Source organism: Pseudoliparis swirei, chromosome 13 (genome assembly GCF_029220125.1).
Source record: "Pseudoliparis swirei isolate HS2019 ecotype Mariana Trench chromosome 13, NWPU_hadal_v1, whole genome shotgun sequence".
NCBI classification, from domain to species: Eukaryota; Metazoa; Chordata; class Actinopteri; order Perciformes; family Liparidae; genus Pseudoliparis; species Pseudoliparis swirei.
In genome coordinates, this window is record NC_079400.1 from 4,203,786 (window position 1) to 4,220,868 (window position 17,083).

Genomic DNA, 17,083 nt, shown 5'->3' on the forward strand with positions numbered 1-17,083 from the left:
CCCACCTCCTCCTCGCCTCGCACCAGCCCATTTGTCTTCCTCTGCTCATACAATCAAGCTCTCTCTCTCTCTCTCTCTCTCCCTCTCCGGGACAAAAAAAAGAGTCAACGTTTACTAAAACTGAGTCAAGTCTTCACTTAAAACTTTGCGGACAAGTTGTTTCTGGTCTCGTGCTCCTCGCTTTTCTTTCGGCGGTGGAGATTGACTTTCCTCTTCGGTCGTGAAGCGGCATTTCTGACGGAGGAGCGGCGCCAAATGAGCGTGAAAAGGTGAGGATGCCATGTTTTCACTCCAGGTGGACGAGTGTCTCCTGTTCACGTTACTGGGGAAAAGTTGGAGAAAGGCCTGATTATAGGGAGAAGGGAAAGTGATAGAAATACCATGAAATGTGTCTTTTCCAGGTCAATTCAGCTAAATGTCAAACTCTTCGTCAAGTGAACTAACCTGTTCATGTTATGTTGGTTAACTAACTAGCTAACCTAACTGTTCCTCGTGTTTGCTAGCTTACTGATTTACTTTAATGTTTACACGCTTTTTAAGCGACAGTAACATGAAACGTTTGCTTGTTAATTATGTCACATACATACAACATATTTTCGTCAAGGTTAAAACAGAAATAAACTAGAACGGGCACTCGGTAGAGCGCATACCTTCGCATATCACAAGATTGGGCATTGAATTATGAACGTTTTGGCATTAGTTGCATGACAATTGGATAAAAATTGACCGCGCTATGGTAAAAAGAAGATGTTGACCTTTTCATGACCGTGACATTGACATTTGACCTGATCGATCCCAAAATCTAATCAAATGGTCCCCGGATAATAACCAATCATCCCACCAAATTTCATGCGATTCGGTTTAATACTGTTTTAGTTATGCGAGTAACACGCATACAAATAAATAAATAAATACACGGCGATCAAAACATAACCTTCCGCATTTTCAATGCGAAGGTAATACCCCCCTCAGCCAACAAGGTCTGTCGTTATCGTTGCTATCATTATGTTTGGGGAATTCAACCGTGCTGTCTGAAGCTAATCAGATACAGAGTACAGCACAACATCTGGTTCTGCATGCTTCTCTTTTTGTCATATTTGTTTTGAAAATACACCGTCAACTTTATATTTCTAGTATGTTTTCATCAGTGAACAAGAAAGATCATTAGTGATCATAGAAGTGAACTGTGACAACTTTAGTTGTTTAAATGTTACATTTTTATTGTGCAATTCAATACATACAGATGTTCACACTAGGGCGAGTTATAAAGTCAAAGCATGCCTAATGTAAAATATGTGAGGAATTCGATAAGACATGTCTTTGGTGGTGTCCTCATCTCTTTTCTCTTTGCAGGTCACATGGAGTTTGTAATATCTCTATTATCTGGCTGGAAAAACAAAGGAGGGTAGGACAAATAACACAAGAGGTAATAAGATTCCCTTGATTATGCAAAGATAGATAGACTGATGATTAAAACGCAATCAACCTGAAGCTGTAAGGACACTCATTTTTAGTAGTTGCGAAAAAGGAGGAGTAACAGGACCAGTCTGTTTTAAAATAAGGGTTAGTCGTAGTATTCATTGATTGTGTTGTTACTGTGTTTTAATTTGTGTATAATGATTCCTTCTGGTCACATGACATCTATTACACCTGTCCATCCTGGAGAGGGATCCTCCTCTGTTCTCTCCTGAAGGTTTCTTCACTTTTTTTCCCCGTGAAGGGTTGTTTGGGAGTTTTTCCTGATCCGATGTGAGGTCAAAGGTCAGGGATGTCTATGTGTACAGATTGTAAAGCACTCGGAGACAAATTTGTAATTTGTGAAAATGGGCTATACAAATAAACTGAATTTAATTGAATAGTACTATATCTAATCAGTTTTCACCCTAAAAAAACCTTGGTTCAGATAAAATTAAAAAACCTGGGATTAATAATATTACTTGTCCTGCTCATCAAATCAAAGATACACTAATATTAAAGGCTCGTTTTCAGAGGAGGCACAATACAGTCAATGCATTGTGTGTTTACCTTCCTCGTAGATCAGGTGAAATGTCAAAAAAGTCACACAAAAAACGTAAATAAAGAAGGCTTCTCATTGAAAACTATTAAATTTATGGCCGTACAAACACATACTACTCCGAGACTGTGGAATGCCCTCCCAAACCAGCTGAGGACACCACAGACTGTGGATGTTTTTAAAAAAGGCCTAAAAACACACCTTTTTAGAATAGCTTTTCACTAGATTTGAACATAGACGTCGCTGCTTTTATTCTGTTTTATCTAAACCATTTTTACTTTGTAGCACTTTGAGTTTTGCCCATGCAAATTAAAAAGTGCATTATAAATATAATCTATTATTATTATTATTATACATATTGTGTGTGTGTAGTTTGTTGTGTTTGAGTAGATGACTTACAAAGTGACACCAAAGTACCCCGTGGGCTCCATGTCTGGATGAACAGTGATGAGAGATGAGCGTAAATAACTCTGCGGTTTTTCATTGTAACATTTTCTGGGGACAGAACATCAGTGATTTATTTTTTCCACTTTCTTCATCTGCACTAAATGCTCAACGGGGAAGTTGTAGCAAACTTCTACACGGCCATGCTGCGATGCATTTATAGAAAATACAGTTTATCTGCATCTTGATGGCAAAGGGATCTAAAAGGTACCCGTCAGTTTTCTAGTGTGTAGTATGTCTTCAATCAAGAAAAAAGTACACCCAAAATACAGCTTTGAAAAGGAAGTGTATTGTCAGCCAACTACTCACTTTTTACAGTCACCTTTCAAGTTGATAGCAATTAAGTCTTTCATACTCATGAGACTTTGGGGAGAACATTGCTTTAACTGCTTTGAAGGAAACCACAAACCTTCACGTTCACAGCTTGAAGCCCTCTTAGATAGGCTGGCTGCTTTGTAGAGTAACACCCCTCAAATAGTTCTTTAAATGGCACTGGAGGAAACTGAAGGCTTTGGGTCTGGGGAATATACAATGCATCGCCTTCAGACATTCAATGTGGCGCAACTAGAAACGTATTGAGACTCGGCACACACATGACATTTAGCTATAAAGTCCCTAAGCAGAGAGCCAAACTAACTTGCCCGACAAATGTAGACCCATTAAAAAAATTAATTCTATCAACAGGGATTTGAAGAATTTGGTTTGTTATATAATTTATTAATGTACAAAACATACGATTAATATGCTCTCCTCAAAGCCACATGACTACTTTCACACAAACGGTACGTTTTCTAGCTCCAGAAGGTTTTTTTCTCCCGCTGCCTCGCTTTGTTGTTGTTACCTTCGCATTGAAAATGCGGAAGGTTATGTTTTGATCGCCGTGTATTTATTTATTTATTTGTATGCGTGTTATTCGCATAAGTAAAAAAGTATTAAACCGAATTGCATGAAATTTGGTGGGATGATTGGTTATTATCCGGGGACCATTTGATTAGATTTTGGGATCGATCGGGTCAAAGGTCAAGGTCATGAAAAGGTCAACATCTTCTTTTTACCATAGCGAGGTCAATTTATATCCAATTGGCATGCAAATAATGCCAAAATGTTCATAATTCAATGCCCAATCTTGTGATATGTGAAGGTATGCGCTCTACCGAGTGCCCATTCTAGTTTGTTGTATGTTTTGTTTGTCGTATTTGTGATCATTGGTCTCCTCCGTAACACTTGAGTCTTACGCCGAGTCGTGGTCTTCACATAAAATGTACCGGGTAAGCGGAGGCAGTTATTTTTATTTTTTTTACTGGCTTTTGTGTTTGTACTTTCCTCAAGAGGACCAGTCAGCTAAATACAAATGTGTACACGTTGTCTTGAAGTGAGGTCTTGCATAGCTTGAACTTAAACACCTTTGATGGTCTGTGTTTAAATTTGCATTCCTATGCAGAACCATGATTTGCTTTACTGAAAATTATTCAATTGAAGCATTGTTTCCAGTTTCTTGCCGTCATCCACAAGACTTGTGTTTGGGTGGTGATCGCTGTGCTCCTGGCCCTCCAAATAGTACATTACACAACATGGCCAGATGTGCAGGTTTAGAGGGCGTGTGACTCTTAATGAGACAGTCAAGGCTTGTTTTATTCACAGAGTGAGACATAAGGAAGCATGTTAACAGCAGCTGGACTTGGTTTCATACGAAATGTCTTCTTTCTTTATTTAAATAGAACGTCACACTGACTCAATGCGACAGTGTGTCAGTGAGAGTGGCATGGCATCGGTAAGCGGGGCTGGTATAAATGCATTTTAATCTGTATCTGAGTTTTTTTAAATCTGAGTTTTGCTTTATGAAATATATCGTCACTTTATTCTGAATCTGTAACTACTCAACTCTAAGCGTTATGAATTCAACATCACACATGCAGACGTTGTCTGCCCCACAGATGTCTGAACCTTTTAGGTTTCCTCTTACGCGGGCGACTCGTGGAGATGTCTGCTGCGCGCGTGTCGGACAGATGGACGTCTGCAGGTTAAACAGATTGTTCAGGGTTGAGTTCAGTAGGAGGTGGTGCAGTTCAGTAGAGGGAAACATCATTTAAATTCAACAGAGAGAGGAAAGTATACTTTCTAGGACACTAATTTCAATCATACATAGTGTTTAATTCTTTGTTATTATGTGTGTGTGTGTGTGTGTTGCTTGATCCCTATGCAGCCGGTTAGCAAGCCATGTGCTGCTGTCTTGGAGCAATTATTTACCCCAGCCTTGTTTACCTAATTACAGCTCATAGAAACGTGTTAGCATAGAGCTGAGCCCTTGTTTAAAGCTCGTGTATGCCAGTCAGTATTGCTGTTGTGTTGCTTCGATCCATCTGGTCAAAGCATGCTGTTCTTTGTGTGTGACAAACAATCTACGTGAGAGTAAAACACATTTAAATGTAAAATGAACAACTTGTTGTTTTATCTCTTATCAGAGAAGGGTAATGTTAGCAAATGGCTAATTACATGTATTAGTCTGCTAATACTTATGTCTGATAATAATGTCTTATATTTAAGTGCTAGTTCCATGATGGGTAATCGGAGGATCAAGGACTAGCTTTACTTCTGCTTTTAAAACAATGTGTTACGTTTGAAGTTTATTCATATTCCACAGCTGATAAGGAAGGTTTGACAGTTTTAACTTAATGAAGCAACAACTCAACAAACCATAAGAGTTTTAAAATAATAATGAATGTACAGCAAGGCATAGCCCTTCATGCCCTTCAGTGTCAACACTGCTTCTTATGTGGAGTTCTTCCTCCACAATGAATTATCATTGTAATTCAGTCATTTATTATTTTTTCACAATTTCATCTTTTAATCTATTCAACATCTAGACGTTCCATAGATAACAGTAACAACCTCATTTAAAATGCCAAAGGGGACGTTCATTTAACAATAGCAACTATGGTTACACATTCCATCGTCGCCATTCCTCTTCCTCTTGCGTACTAATGCCACGGGTATGTTTAGACATGTGCTTTGGGGCATAGCTATTAAAAGAATCAAGAATAAATGTGTTGTTATTGTGGAGAAATTCAACATGTATAATGTAGGAGAGACAAACTGACAAAATACACCAGAGGAGTGTTTGCTGTGATGATTTGCAGAATTAAAACGTGTCTATTTATTCTGTGGTTGGGGGGGGGAAAGATGCAGAGACACAAAAAAAGAGGTTAACTAGAACGGGCACTCGGTAGAGCACATACCTTCGCATATCACAAGATTGGGCATTGAATTATGAACATTTTGGCATTAGTTGCATGACAATTGGATATAAATTGACCGCGCTATGGTAAAAAGAAGATTTTGACCTTTTCATGACCTTGACCTTTGACCCGATCGATCCCAAAATCTAATCAAATGGTCCCCGGATAATAACCAATCATCCCACCAAATGTCATGCGATTCAAGAAGATTTGGACCTTTCCATGACCTTGACCTTTGACCCGATCGATTCCAAAACCTAAGCAAATGGTCCCCGGATAATAACCAATCATCCCACCAAATTTTATGCGATTCGGTTTTAAACTTTTTTTGTTATGCGAGGAACACGCATATAAATAAATAAATAAATAAATACACGCTGATCAAAACATAACCTTCCGCAATTTCAATGCGAAGGTAATAAGTAGTTATTCTCTTCACATATCCGATACTGTTAAGAAGGAAAGGGGGCCCGTAAAGTGATTTATTATCATGACTTCTATGTAGATATTTAGCTCGCCTGTAAATGGCAAAAATATTTCGCTGTAAGAAGTTATAAATTAATTATTCGTATCAATTTGTTTTGTATCCTTTCTCTTCTCTCCACAGGGAAGTCACAGGAGCCGCATGTTGCCTCTCACGGTCGTTTCCCTGCCGCTACCATGAGTTGGAGTTTCCTGACTCGCCTGCTGGAAGAAATCCACAACCATTCGACATTCGTGGGCAAGATCTGGCTCACCGTCCTCATCGTCTTCCGCATCGTGCTGACCGCCGTCGGGGGGGAGTCCATCTACTACGACGAGCAGAGCAAGTTCGTCTGCAACTCGGGCCAGCCGGGCTGCGAGAACGTCTGCTACGACGCCTTCGCGCCGCTCTCGCACGTCCGCTTCTGGGTTTTCCAAATCATCCTGTTGGCCACGCCTTCGCTCATGTACCTGGGCTACGCCGTCGACAAGATCGCCCGGGCGGAGGAGCGGACGGACGGCGGGGGAGCGGCCGGCTTTTCGCAGAGGAAGCCCTATCTCGCGGGCAGAAGGCAGCACAGGGCCGTCGAGGAGGCCGAGGACGACCGAGAAGAAGATCCGATGATCTACGACGCGGCCGAGGTCGAGAGCGACGGCGGCGGCGGCGATGGACTGACGGAGGCCGCGGTGCGCCACGACGGGCGCAGGCGGATCAGAGAAGATGGACTGATGCGTATTTACGTCCTTCAGCTCTTGACCCGCACCGTGCTGGAGGTGGCTTTCCTGTGCGGGCAGTACGCTCTGTATGGGTTCGCCGTGCCTCACACCTACGTGTGCTCCGCCCTGCCCTGCCCCCACAGCGTGGACTGCTTCGTGTCGCGACCCACCGAGAAGACCATCTTCCTTCTCATCATGTACACGGTCTCCCTGCTCTGTCTGGCGCTCAACATCTGGGAGATGCTGCACCTGGGCGTCGGCACCATCTGCGAGATCGTGCGCTCTCGCCGCGCGCCGCTCCCCGACGACGGGCTTCGCGGGCCGACGCAGGCGCGAGAGACTCTTCGCGAGGCGGAGCAGAGCGGAGGTGACTACAGGAGCTACCCGTATTCTTGGAGCGCGCCGTCGGCTCCGCCCGGGTACAGCGTCGCCGTCGAGCCCCTTCGGGTATCGAAAGGGCACCACGTCCGGCCGCTACGCATCACGGACATCGGCGACGCCAAGACGGCGTGCCAGCAGAACCACGAGAACATCGCTCAAGAGGAGTGTCGGCAGTACGAGAATAACGACGAAAAGCTGTGCGCAGGAGGGACGAACACCCGGCGGCCTCAGAACAAGCCAGAGGCCGACGGTCCACAGAGCCGCGGCAACAACCAGGCCGAGCCTCGCCGCGAGCGGAAACACCGGCCGGCCTCCAAACTCTCCGGCGAGGCCGACGCCAACAGAGGAAGCGGCGGCGGCGGCGGCGGCAGCTACGGCGTCATAAAGGGCTCCGAGTGGATCTGAAATACAGACTTTGACTTTTCTGGTTTTAAAACAACGCAAAGCCTTCTCAGACCAAGAGGTATTTATGTGTGCGCGATCATTCTGTGTGTAAAAAAATTAACACGGCACCAAGTTTACATTATTTTCAGTCGTATTCATAGCATTATAATAGTGTCAGTGTGTCTCTTGTGAGGGGGGGAATTAAACCTAAACAGACCCAGGGGTAATAACTTGTGCATGCTCATATATTACAGATGTGTGTGAATACTTGCAGCCCCCGGGCATTAGTATACAGCACAAGACAGATTCTGCCACTATAAGGTAATCCTTTGAGTCTGACAGCGAGATACATGCGTGCAGCCGCTGTGAACAACGTAAAATAAGTAATATTATATTTTGTTAAATAGCTCTTGCAGGAAGATGATTCCGTGTGAATATGCAACCAAGGTGCCTTACTTAAACAAAGTGCCGCTCTGCATCACTTTTACAAAATGTCATGACACCCAAAATATATCATCACTATGGACTGAAAGCAGAAGCTGAGTCCTACCGTCTGTGTGGTTAGTTTCCTCACCGTCCAGGGGTTAACAATATTATTGTTTCTGAGTATGCACAATTGTTTTGTTATTTTCACTAAACCAGGTTTGAGGTGGATTGATTGTTTTCCCCAGCCATGAAGATAAATGAGAGACTATGGGTTCACTTGGAAGTATTAACAGTGTTTTCTGTGTATTTGTTGGTTCGAGAAAGTTCAATAGAAGTGTTTGGCAACAGTTTAATGACCTCACCCTGTTTGAACTGTTGTCAGTGTCTTATTGTCAAGCTGTTACAAATTTTACATATTTCTTTCGTTTGGGTGAAGTTCTCACAATGAAGGCTCCTTTGCACCATTACTCCATTAGTTTATGATATTGACATGATGAAAAAATCAGTGCATCTGGTCTGTATGATTTGTTTTTTTAGGTGTAAGGAGTTTTTTGTCATCAATACATACTTTTAATTGCAGATTTTCAAATTGAAATGTCATTAAGGGTAGTATTTTGCACTGTGCCAGTGTTTTTGTGAAAAATATTTGTCTGAACAAAAAGTTAATGTTTTGAATAAAAAAATATTTGTTATATATTTTGTGTTGAACGTTCAACAATTATGGTGGCATGACAGTATAAAACAAGTTTTGAAAGTTTGAATCATCCAAAGAGTTTAGTATCTTAATTAAGTTTACTGTATTTATAGACACATTGCCCCCTGCTGGCAAGAAGGGATAACTTGAACTATCTTCCTCATCAATGAGACTCACTTTGATCCCCAAGATTAATATGATCTGTGTTAGTTTGGGTATTTTCAGTTCATGTTACACATAAGGCGATAGAACACCATTACATATATTTTTTTACATTTTTTTTATGCACACATATGCTTTTTATTGTTTATTTTGAATGCAGCCACACATTAGGGCTAGGCAAAGTTCCTAATGATAATAATAATAACTTTATTTATATAGCACCTTTAAAAACAATGTTTACAAAGTGCTCCACAGAGAGTCATAGCAAAACAAGTGTAATAGCAAAAAAACAATATTACATTTAAAATTATATTTTTTAATTAAAAATAAATTAAAAACAGACAAACTAAATTAGGGGAACCAACGTTCTGCATAAAAAGACGAGATCACTTAAAAGCTGTTCTATAAAAATGGGTTTTAAGAAGTGATTTAAAAGAAGTTGATACTAGACAATAATCAATTTAAGTAGAACAAATGTACTAATCGACAACAATCTCTGTGTTTAAGAGATAGGTCAGAATTGATCATACTGTATATATTTTTTCTAAGGTGTCTTCGTGTTTGAGCATCTGTATGGATATTTAGAAATAGTTTACAAATTGCACTCTGAAAACGGATCGTACTGATACACTCAGCTGGTACTCCACATTACACACTTATGACTAGAGGTGCATCATATTTACTGGCTGAGATAAATCATTATCATTCTGTGTAATTTTATTTTATTTTCTAAACTGCAAAAGCATAGATGTCCAGAAGATAAGAGTCACGTTACCTATCCATCCATCCACGGAGCAAAGCAGAGACCACGCTGCCACTGTATCACTTGTGATGCGTTCAGGGGCGGTCGAAAATGTACGTAAAACTCGCAATAGAATAATCGACATTGTGAAAATACATGATGCGTGAGAGGACTACTTGTGAGCAGCTGTACATTTAAAACCAGATTGGATTTAAATGTAACGTCACAACGTTGCTACATTGCAAACATCACAATTTTAATCGCCGAACTAAATTGGTTATATTGCGAAATCTGAAGCCAGCTCCTGAAGAAAGCGGAAGTGACGTCACGTACGTTCACGTCTCTCCGCCAGTGTTTTTAAAAAAGCGGCGGTTGCTCCTCGGGCACCTTTCTGTGAATCAATAACATTTATTTCTTCATTACAGTTCTCCGGCACAGCATTAAAACGTAAGTGAGCTGTGTCTCTTTCTTTTTGCCCCGACGATGAAGAACATTGAACAGTTACAAACCAGTTAAGCGAGCTGTCGTCAGCGTATGCTAACTAGTTACAGCTAAGTTTGCTAACTAGCCTGAGATGACGACCCTAACACCGTGTATATTGTTCTGTTGTAGTGAACTAGCGTTAACTATACGTGCTTCATCTATAATTGTAATACGTCTAACTGGAAGATTGCAACAACTTTGTTGTGAGCAAACTACTTAATTTAGTCAAATTGTAAATTCTACCAATATCTCACGGGACAGATGAAACAGCATGCCATTTAACTTTTAACGTCAAGTAGTGCATGATTATGATGTCATCGGTCCACCTTTTTAATTTCAGTTGTATTTTTCATTCGTCCGCCAGGTTAACTGGACAATTAAATGTTATTGACAATGACAACTAGTAATAATAGCATGATCTACATGTATGTAAAAGGGATTGTGTTGGGCTCAATAGCAGCAGTATTCTTATATAACAGTAGTGGATACCTTGCATTACGTTACCCCAAAGAATATTATTAGTAAAAACTGATTTTTATATATAGACTGGTTCTTTAAAGAGATATGTACCCATGGATAACACGTGCATTGTTCTCTTTGTGTTTTTCCGTAGAGTTGTAAGCTCCTTCCCTGCACCGGGACCATGCAGCACCAGCAGTATGCAGAGGAGCGAGGTCTTCTGGGGTCACTCTGTCCTGGGCAGAAGAAGCTGGAGGGGAAGACCTTCTACCTGGACAGTCTAAAGAAACGCTCCACCGCACTGCTTTTGGAGGCCGTATCTCTTCTGGGAGGGGTAAGCGTGTGTATACGAAGCTGTATGCTTGTAGATCGTATGTTGTAAACATTGGTTTGGTTATTTATACAATTATTATTATCAGGGTCCAAGCTGTGACGAGTTGAAGTAGCCAAACGCATTACTAACAGTACGTCATCTATTATTACTTAATAACCAACAACTATTTTCTGAAATTTCTTTTTTCGTTTTACCGAAATAGTTTGAGCCATTTTGAATGCAAAAAATGTTGTTTTCAGCCTCTCAAAGATGGAAATTTCAGAATATTATGGGGTTTTGGAATGACCAAAGAGTTCACACTAATACGGTTTACTTGGCCAACATACCTACGGAAGATCAGGTTTGACTATGCACAAGGGAACAGATAACGGTCTGACTATGACGGATGTCTCTGATGAGGAAGATGCTGTTTTTTTTTCCTATTCTGAAGCGGGTCGAGAGTTTCCTGCACAAGGATGTGTCCTTTGTTGTGACTGGAAGCCGAGAGGGCCTGAAGGAGCAGAAGTGTACAGATACCAACGCAGAGCGCAAGGGGACGAGTGAAGAAGCCCAACGTCCTCTTATGCAGCGGGAGAGCATCCTCAGCGGTGACAAGCGGCGACCGGGAACTCCTAGACCAACGGTACGAAGCATCACCCAAGCACGTTTAATAACCTTTTGCAGCTTACAGGGTTTTGGTACTTTAAAAAAAAAAAAAGTTAAATATAATCACAAAAGGGTGACGTTACATATTACTAGTTGTAAGAGCCAAATGCATGATTTAATTTGTGATAATAATTTAGTTTTAAAAGATTTATAAAGGTAACTGAAGATAAATCTTTTTCATTATGATTTGAAAGAATGTTTAGGTTCACATATATAAATTAGTATTGTATTTAAAAGCTGAATAACTTGTCAGAATATGAGCTTCCAATCAGGTGACGTTACGTCAGTATAACACCTGCGTGTTGGACCGTCGGTCCAGATTTGAGCTCAGATGTTGGAAGCTACATCGTTTTTTGACCGTGTGAACATGTAACTCTACGTTTTCTAGTAAACATTTTTTATGGAAGAACTACTTGTCTCACTCGCGTGTCAATTAATAGTTTCTAAGACTGAACTAAAAATTGTGCTACAGAAGACCCAGAACTATATGCAGTGCCACGACACTAGTGTACATTTATATAAGACATTCTAAAAAAAATACTACATATCACCAATCGAAACCATGACCTTTTCAAACCGTCTGACTTTTTTTCTTTCACAATCTCATTTGGACAAAACCCCACTCGATGTGTTGTAAGCTAGAATTAATTGTATATCTGGTCTGTATTTTGCTCTTCAGGCTTGTGGCAGCCGTGGGAAGGCCCTGCTCGAAAAAGCCATTCGCAATAATGTGAGTGTCGGCATGAATATTGGGGATACTGTGACGACTGACGTGGTTTGTTATCCTGAGTTGATTCTCATCTGTATTGTAGGAACGACTGCAGGGGAACAGTGTTTTGACCAATGCCCGATCGTGGGGGGTGAAGATTTTGTACGTGGATGGTATCCTTTTTTACGACTAACGTAATTTGATGCAGATTCTTATTTGTCTTTTTTGGTCACGTTTATAGTGCAGTGAACCTCTGCTCACAGCAGAGGGCACCATGTGAGTGCTTGTGTTTTATTCTGTCTTACTGATAAAGACTCCTGCAGTAAACCAGCATAGAAATGTCACATTCTTAAGCCCAGAAAGTGTGTGAACGTTTTTCTTTTAATTATTGTTCCTTAATGCTGTATCAGATGTGCTTTTGTATATGAAACGGTTGAATCGAGAGAGCTTCAGTGCTGTTCACAAGAGGCCGGAGGTAAGATGTTTGGGCTGAGTGTCTTTTCCCTTCATCAGACGTTAAAATGTAACCGATAACATTTAAAAAAGCAAGCGTGCAACTAAATTCTTTATGAAGATTGTTTAATTTAATAAGCATCCATTAAGATGTGATAAATTGTGCATCAGCCGTTTCTTTTAATTATTGATGAGTCTTAATTGAATTTGTTCTTTTCTTTAATGCAGAGAGCTTCCTCCAAACAACAAGCTTGTCATGTTGTCAAAGGTCAGTTGAAATATATGTGCTGCTAATGCGTTTATTTCCCAACAATATTCTATTTATGTGAGTATAAGTGCTTATTTAATTGTGTGTCTGTTCTCCTGGTCCACAGCTGCACCGTTGAGGTCTCCCTATCTTAAAATTGAAGACATGAGCAGGTGACTTTCATCCCTCATTCAGAGCAGTTCGTTCTTTTGTTTATTTTCTCTGTAGCAGGGGAGAGGGGATTTAAATCCAAGTATAACGATGCTTTTGGGAAACTGCAGACGTCTATCCCGCTCTCTCAGAATTCTCCTCGATTCCTGAGGGACATATCTGGCTCTTAAACTGCTCAGTGCTCCACTGTGTTCCCCAGCGAGTCCCTAACCGTGTCAGTCTGCTGTTTGGTGCTGAGCAGGTACAGTGGCTATGTCGAGCTATGTTTTGCATCTGGAAAAGATGCTGTCAGAGCAGTGAGACTGAACCAAAACGGTCCGAGGGGACCTGCAGATCGAGGTGATAATTCTCTGTCGGTTCATCACTACAAGTTCACATTGTTTTCACATTGTGATTTGACACGTGGTCGGTTAAAATATTACTTATAGCTGCTTTCGAGTGTAATGACCTGTCCCTGTGTTTCTGCCCTTCCACCCCACTGGGTGCTCGTTGTGGAGGTTTACATTTCAGCCCATGTGATTTTCTTAATTGAACCTGTTGAGGAGTCCCATCGTGTAATGTGACAAGCCCTCCCCCGCGATGCTGCTCCCCAGGAGCCCAGAGCTCAAGCGGATACAATTTCCATTTGATGAAGCTTTGCAAGCTCCGCTGCCTGTTCTTGCAGGGGATCTGTACGTGCGAACAGATCTTTTCATTTGCCCTCTCGTTTCAGTTAATTGAAGTGCTCTGGCTAATGTGTGTAGGCCATTGCTGCGAGAGAACCCAGGACATCTGAAACATTTGAATGGCCGCCTGTCAATCAAAGGATTTAAATTATTTAAATGAGAAGATATGATGATGATGATGATAATAATTAATTTGATTTACATTTTGTTGATTAAATCATGTTGTTTTCTTATCTAACCAGGAGATACAAGCCCTTGCATATGCAATCTATGATCTGCCCCACTCTGTGGTACTCTGGCCGGTTTAGTCCCTTCGAATCTCTGCCTCCTCGGTTCGAAGAGCAGGCAGAGCCAGGAGAGAAAAAAACGAGGTTTGTTCAACTGCCAGATGTGTTTCTAATCAACATATTTGGTTCAAAAGTCTATAATGAAGAATTTATCCTGATTGTTGTTCATTCTTTGTACATTAGGGAGAAGAAAAAAGTTGAGGGCAGCATTCTGGAGAAATCTCAAGCCACTCTCGGCTGTAACCGTTCACTTTCCAAGCCACGCAAAAAAGAAGTGTCCTACTGTGAATGCTGTCATCAACCCTTCACTAATCTGGACGAGGTGGAAATCTTTAACCCTTGTGTTGCCTTCGGGTCATTTTGACCCGATTCAATATTTAACCCTCCTGTCGCCTTCGGGTCAATTTGACCCGATTCAATGTTTAATGTCGGTGTTCTTTCGGGAGTCAACAAACAAACATAAAGTACCTCACACTTAAACTTGGAAAACAATATTAATTCTAATAATTTTCTGGAGATTTTAATAGCTGGGGTCATATTGACCTCAAGGGTAAAATATGTTAGTAAATATAAAGGTAACAGGAGGGTTAAACATTGAATCGGGTCATATTGACCCGAAGGCGACAGGAGGGTGAAACATTGAATCGGGTCAAATTGACCCGAAGGCAACACAAGGGTTAAGAATGACTTTTGTCTGCACGGCAGTTTTTTTTGCGATAATCGTTCGACTTATATTGACATCTTTGACCCGCTGTCTTTGTTGACCCTTGCAGCACATGCAGTCTGATCAGCACCGTGCTTTTGTTCTGGATGCTTCAAACTACAGCGAGGTGGACCAACTCATGACCGAGATGCTTCCAGGATTCGACCCAAATCCTGCTCAACGATCGGATGAAACACTGAGCCGGTGAGTTGTGGCGTCCTAATGACGAAACATTCCTGTTATTGTCGTCTTCACTGGACCACGATGAGTTTTCTGTGTTGAAACAGGCTTTTTGTTCCCTCCCCTAGACCACCAACTCCGTTGCCCATCTGTGATCTGGAGCCTCTCACTGATGCCGAGGTGGAGCGTGCTGTTCGGGACTTGCATAGACACGGTTCATCATTCCACCTCTCCGGTCCTGCTGGTGGGCCTCGTTCATCTGGCCCGACCAGCCCGTCCCCAGGAGGTCAGTTTCCCATCCCAAACTCACCGGACACCCGACCTCCTGACATCCAGCCTTTCAGTACCAACACAGACTGCCAGCTAACTGACAGCCATCTTCACGCTTTAAGTCCGACCATGCCTGTTTTGGATATTGAACCACAAGCTCACAACTCAGCCCGTCGGCCGCCTGATGTTCAACACTCCTCCCCGTCCTCTGACCCGTACTCCCTGCCTCCGGTCCTCAGCCCACAGGTCCCTTATACCTGCATTATGGAGCCGCGCTGCCCGTACTCGGAGCCCCCCGTCCTCAGTCCTCAACAGTACACCGCAGAGGAGGCAGAGGAAGCACACACTTGGGACTTGGACACTGCGGTCGGTGTGTCTCAGGATGTCCCTGATCCCATCTCCGCCACACAATTTCCTTCTGTGGCTTTGACGAATGCAGACGGAGTAAATCAATCAAGCCCAGAAAGTATTTTGGGATTACGTGAGCTCATATGTTCCACCAATGGTCTGAAACTGGTGACGCCGTTGTCACGTCGATCTCGGTCCCTCCCTCGACAGATGGCGACGACGCCGAACCCCAGAAAGCGCTGTCGATCAGCCAGCCCCGAACACGGGCGGAGCAAAAGGAGGAGGATTACAGCAGAATTTGGCTACCGGGGTAGCTGGACTGAACAAGTGCATACATCTGCCAAACCACCATGGGACGTTATGGCAAAACCCGAGGGCTGGTTATTATCCGACAAAGTCTCTTGTCCGATAATACAGTCCAGTCCTCGCACAAAGGATTCCTCCACATGCACTGCGGGAACGTTTGCTTCAGAACAGACTTTTAGCATGTTCTGTGTTCCTACAGTACACGACTCCACACAGGCAACTCATCACATGGTCGTTTTAGGTCAGGGTGGCACTTCCCTCGCACTTCATCATCCATCATGGCCACTCTCCTCAACGGCGTGCGGTCCTCCACTTCCGCTCCCCAGCGACAACATTCACAGTGCGTTTGCACGTCGAGACTCTCAATGGGCGCTGTCCCGCTCCGCCTCCGTGTGCATCGAGTCGGCCCTCATCCCAGACTTGGCCACGCTCTCTCCGTCGTCGTCCGACTCCGACTGGGACCGCGGCCTGCTGTCCCGACTCGGACCCTCCCGCGCCGCCGCCCCCCCGTCGCCCCGCGAGCGGAGCCCCGAGCTCGACGGGGAGCTGCTCCGCACGCCGTGCGCCTGGACGCACGGCTCCGGCTACGAGTCGCGGCTGCACACCGCCCTCCGGCCGTCGCCCCCGGCAACCTCGCTCTGCGGGGATGAAGTGGACCCGTCGGCGTTTTCCAGGACCGTAGTACAGATCGTTGAGGTTCAACACTGACGGTTAGCGTCTCGGTCGTTTTCAAGAAACCGCACGAACCACTTCCTGGAAGCGAGCGGTGCGCTTTTACACGTCAGCGGCGTACCTACCGGGGAGATAACGATTGGCAGCACTTATACTCGTCAAAACAAGTACATGAACTGTATTCTGAATAAATATTTTAAAAACGTGGCGCAAACTCAAATGTTATATTTAGCTGTTTTTACAGATGCAGATTTTTTTATTTTGTAAAATTCTTTGCTGAGCTAGATGTTCCTCAGCGGATCGGCATTCCCTTGAATTTGAAGAGAGTCCATTATCGTCTTCCTCGCCACCTGTCGTCCTCTCGCACAGAGCCCTGAGCCGGGTTCTCCACGTTGCGCTGACTGAAGTCTTTCAGCAGCTCTGTCCGGGAACATATGGTGGTATTGAGAGTTTAATGAGGTTGTCTGAAAGGGGCATTATTCAATTACT

At 42.9% G+C, this 17,083-nt stretch overlaps 2 protein-coding genes across 2 annotated transcripts; both read left to right on the forward strand.

Moving 5' to 3' along the window:
- The first annotated feature begins 205 nt into the window (after window positions 1–205).
- Window positions 206–8,740, forward strand: LOC130204038 (gap junction gamma-1 protein-like). The gene is made up of 3 exons (XM_056430525.1): window positions 206–269; window positions 1,354–1,426; window positions 6,302–8,740. Exon 3 carries the CDS (start codon window positions 6,355–6,357, stop codon window positions 7,657–7,659), a length of 1,305 nt encoding a protein of 434 aa, XP_056286500.1. The 5' UTR covers window positions 206–269; window positions 1,354–1,426; window positions 6,302–6,354; the 3' UTR covers window positions 7,660–8,740.
- A 1,282-nt stretch (window positions 8,741–10,022) lies between these two features.
- On the forward strand, window positions 10,023–16,801 carry dbf4b (DBF4 zinc finger B). Its single transcript, XM_056430446.1, has 12 exons — window positions 10,023–10,109; window positions 10,759–10,938; window positions 11,369–11,560; window positions 12,263–12,313; window positions 12,396–12,465; window positions 12,703–12,767; window positions 12,974–13,013; window positions 13,120–13,165; window positions 14,071–14,199; window positions 14,299–14,437; window positions 14,889–15,022; window positions 15,127–16,801. Exons 2-12 carry the CDS (start codon window positions 10,789–10,791, stop codon window positions 16,628–16,630), a joined length of 2,520 nt encoding a protein of 839 aa, XP_056286421.1. The 5' UTR covers window positions 10,023–10,109; window positions 10,759–10,788; the 3' UTR covers window positions 16,631–16,801.
- Window positions 16,802–17,083: the final 282 nt, after the last annotated feature.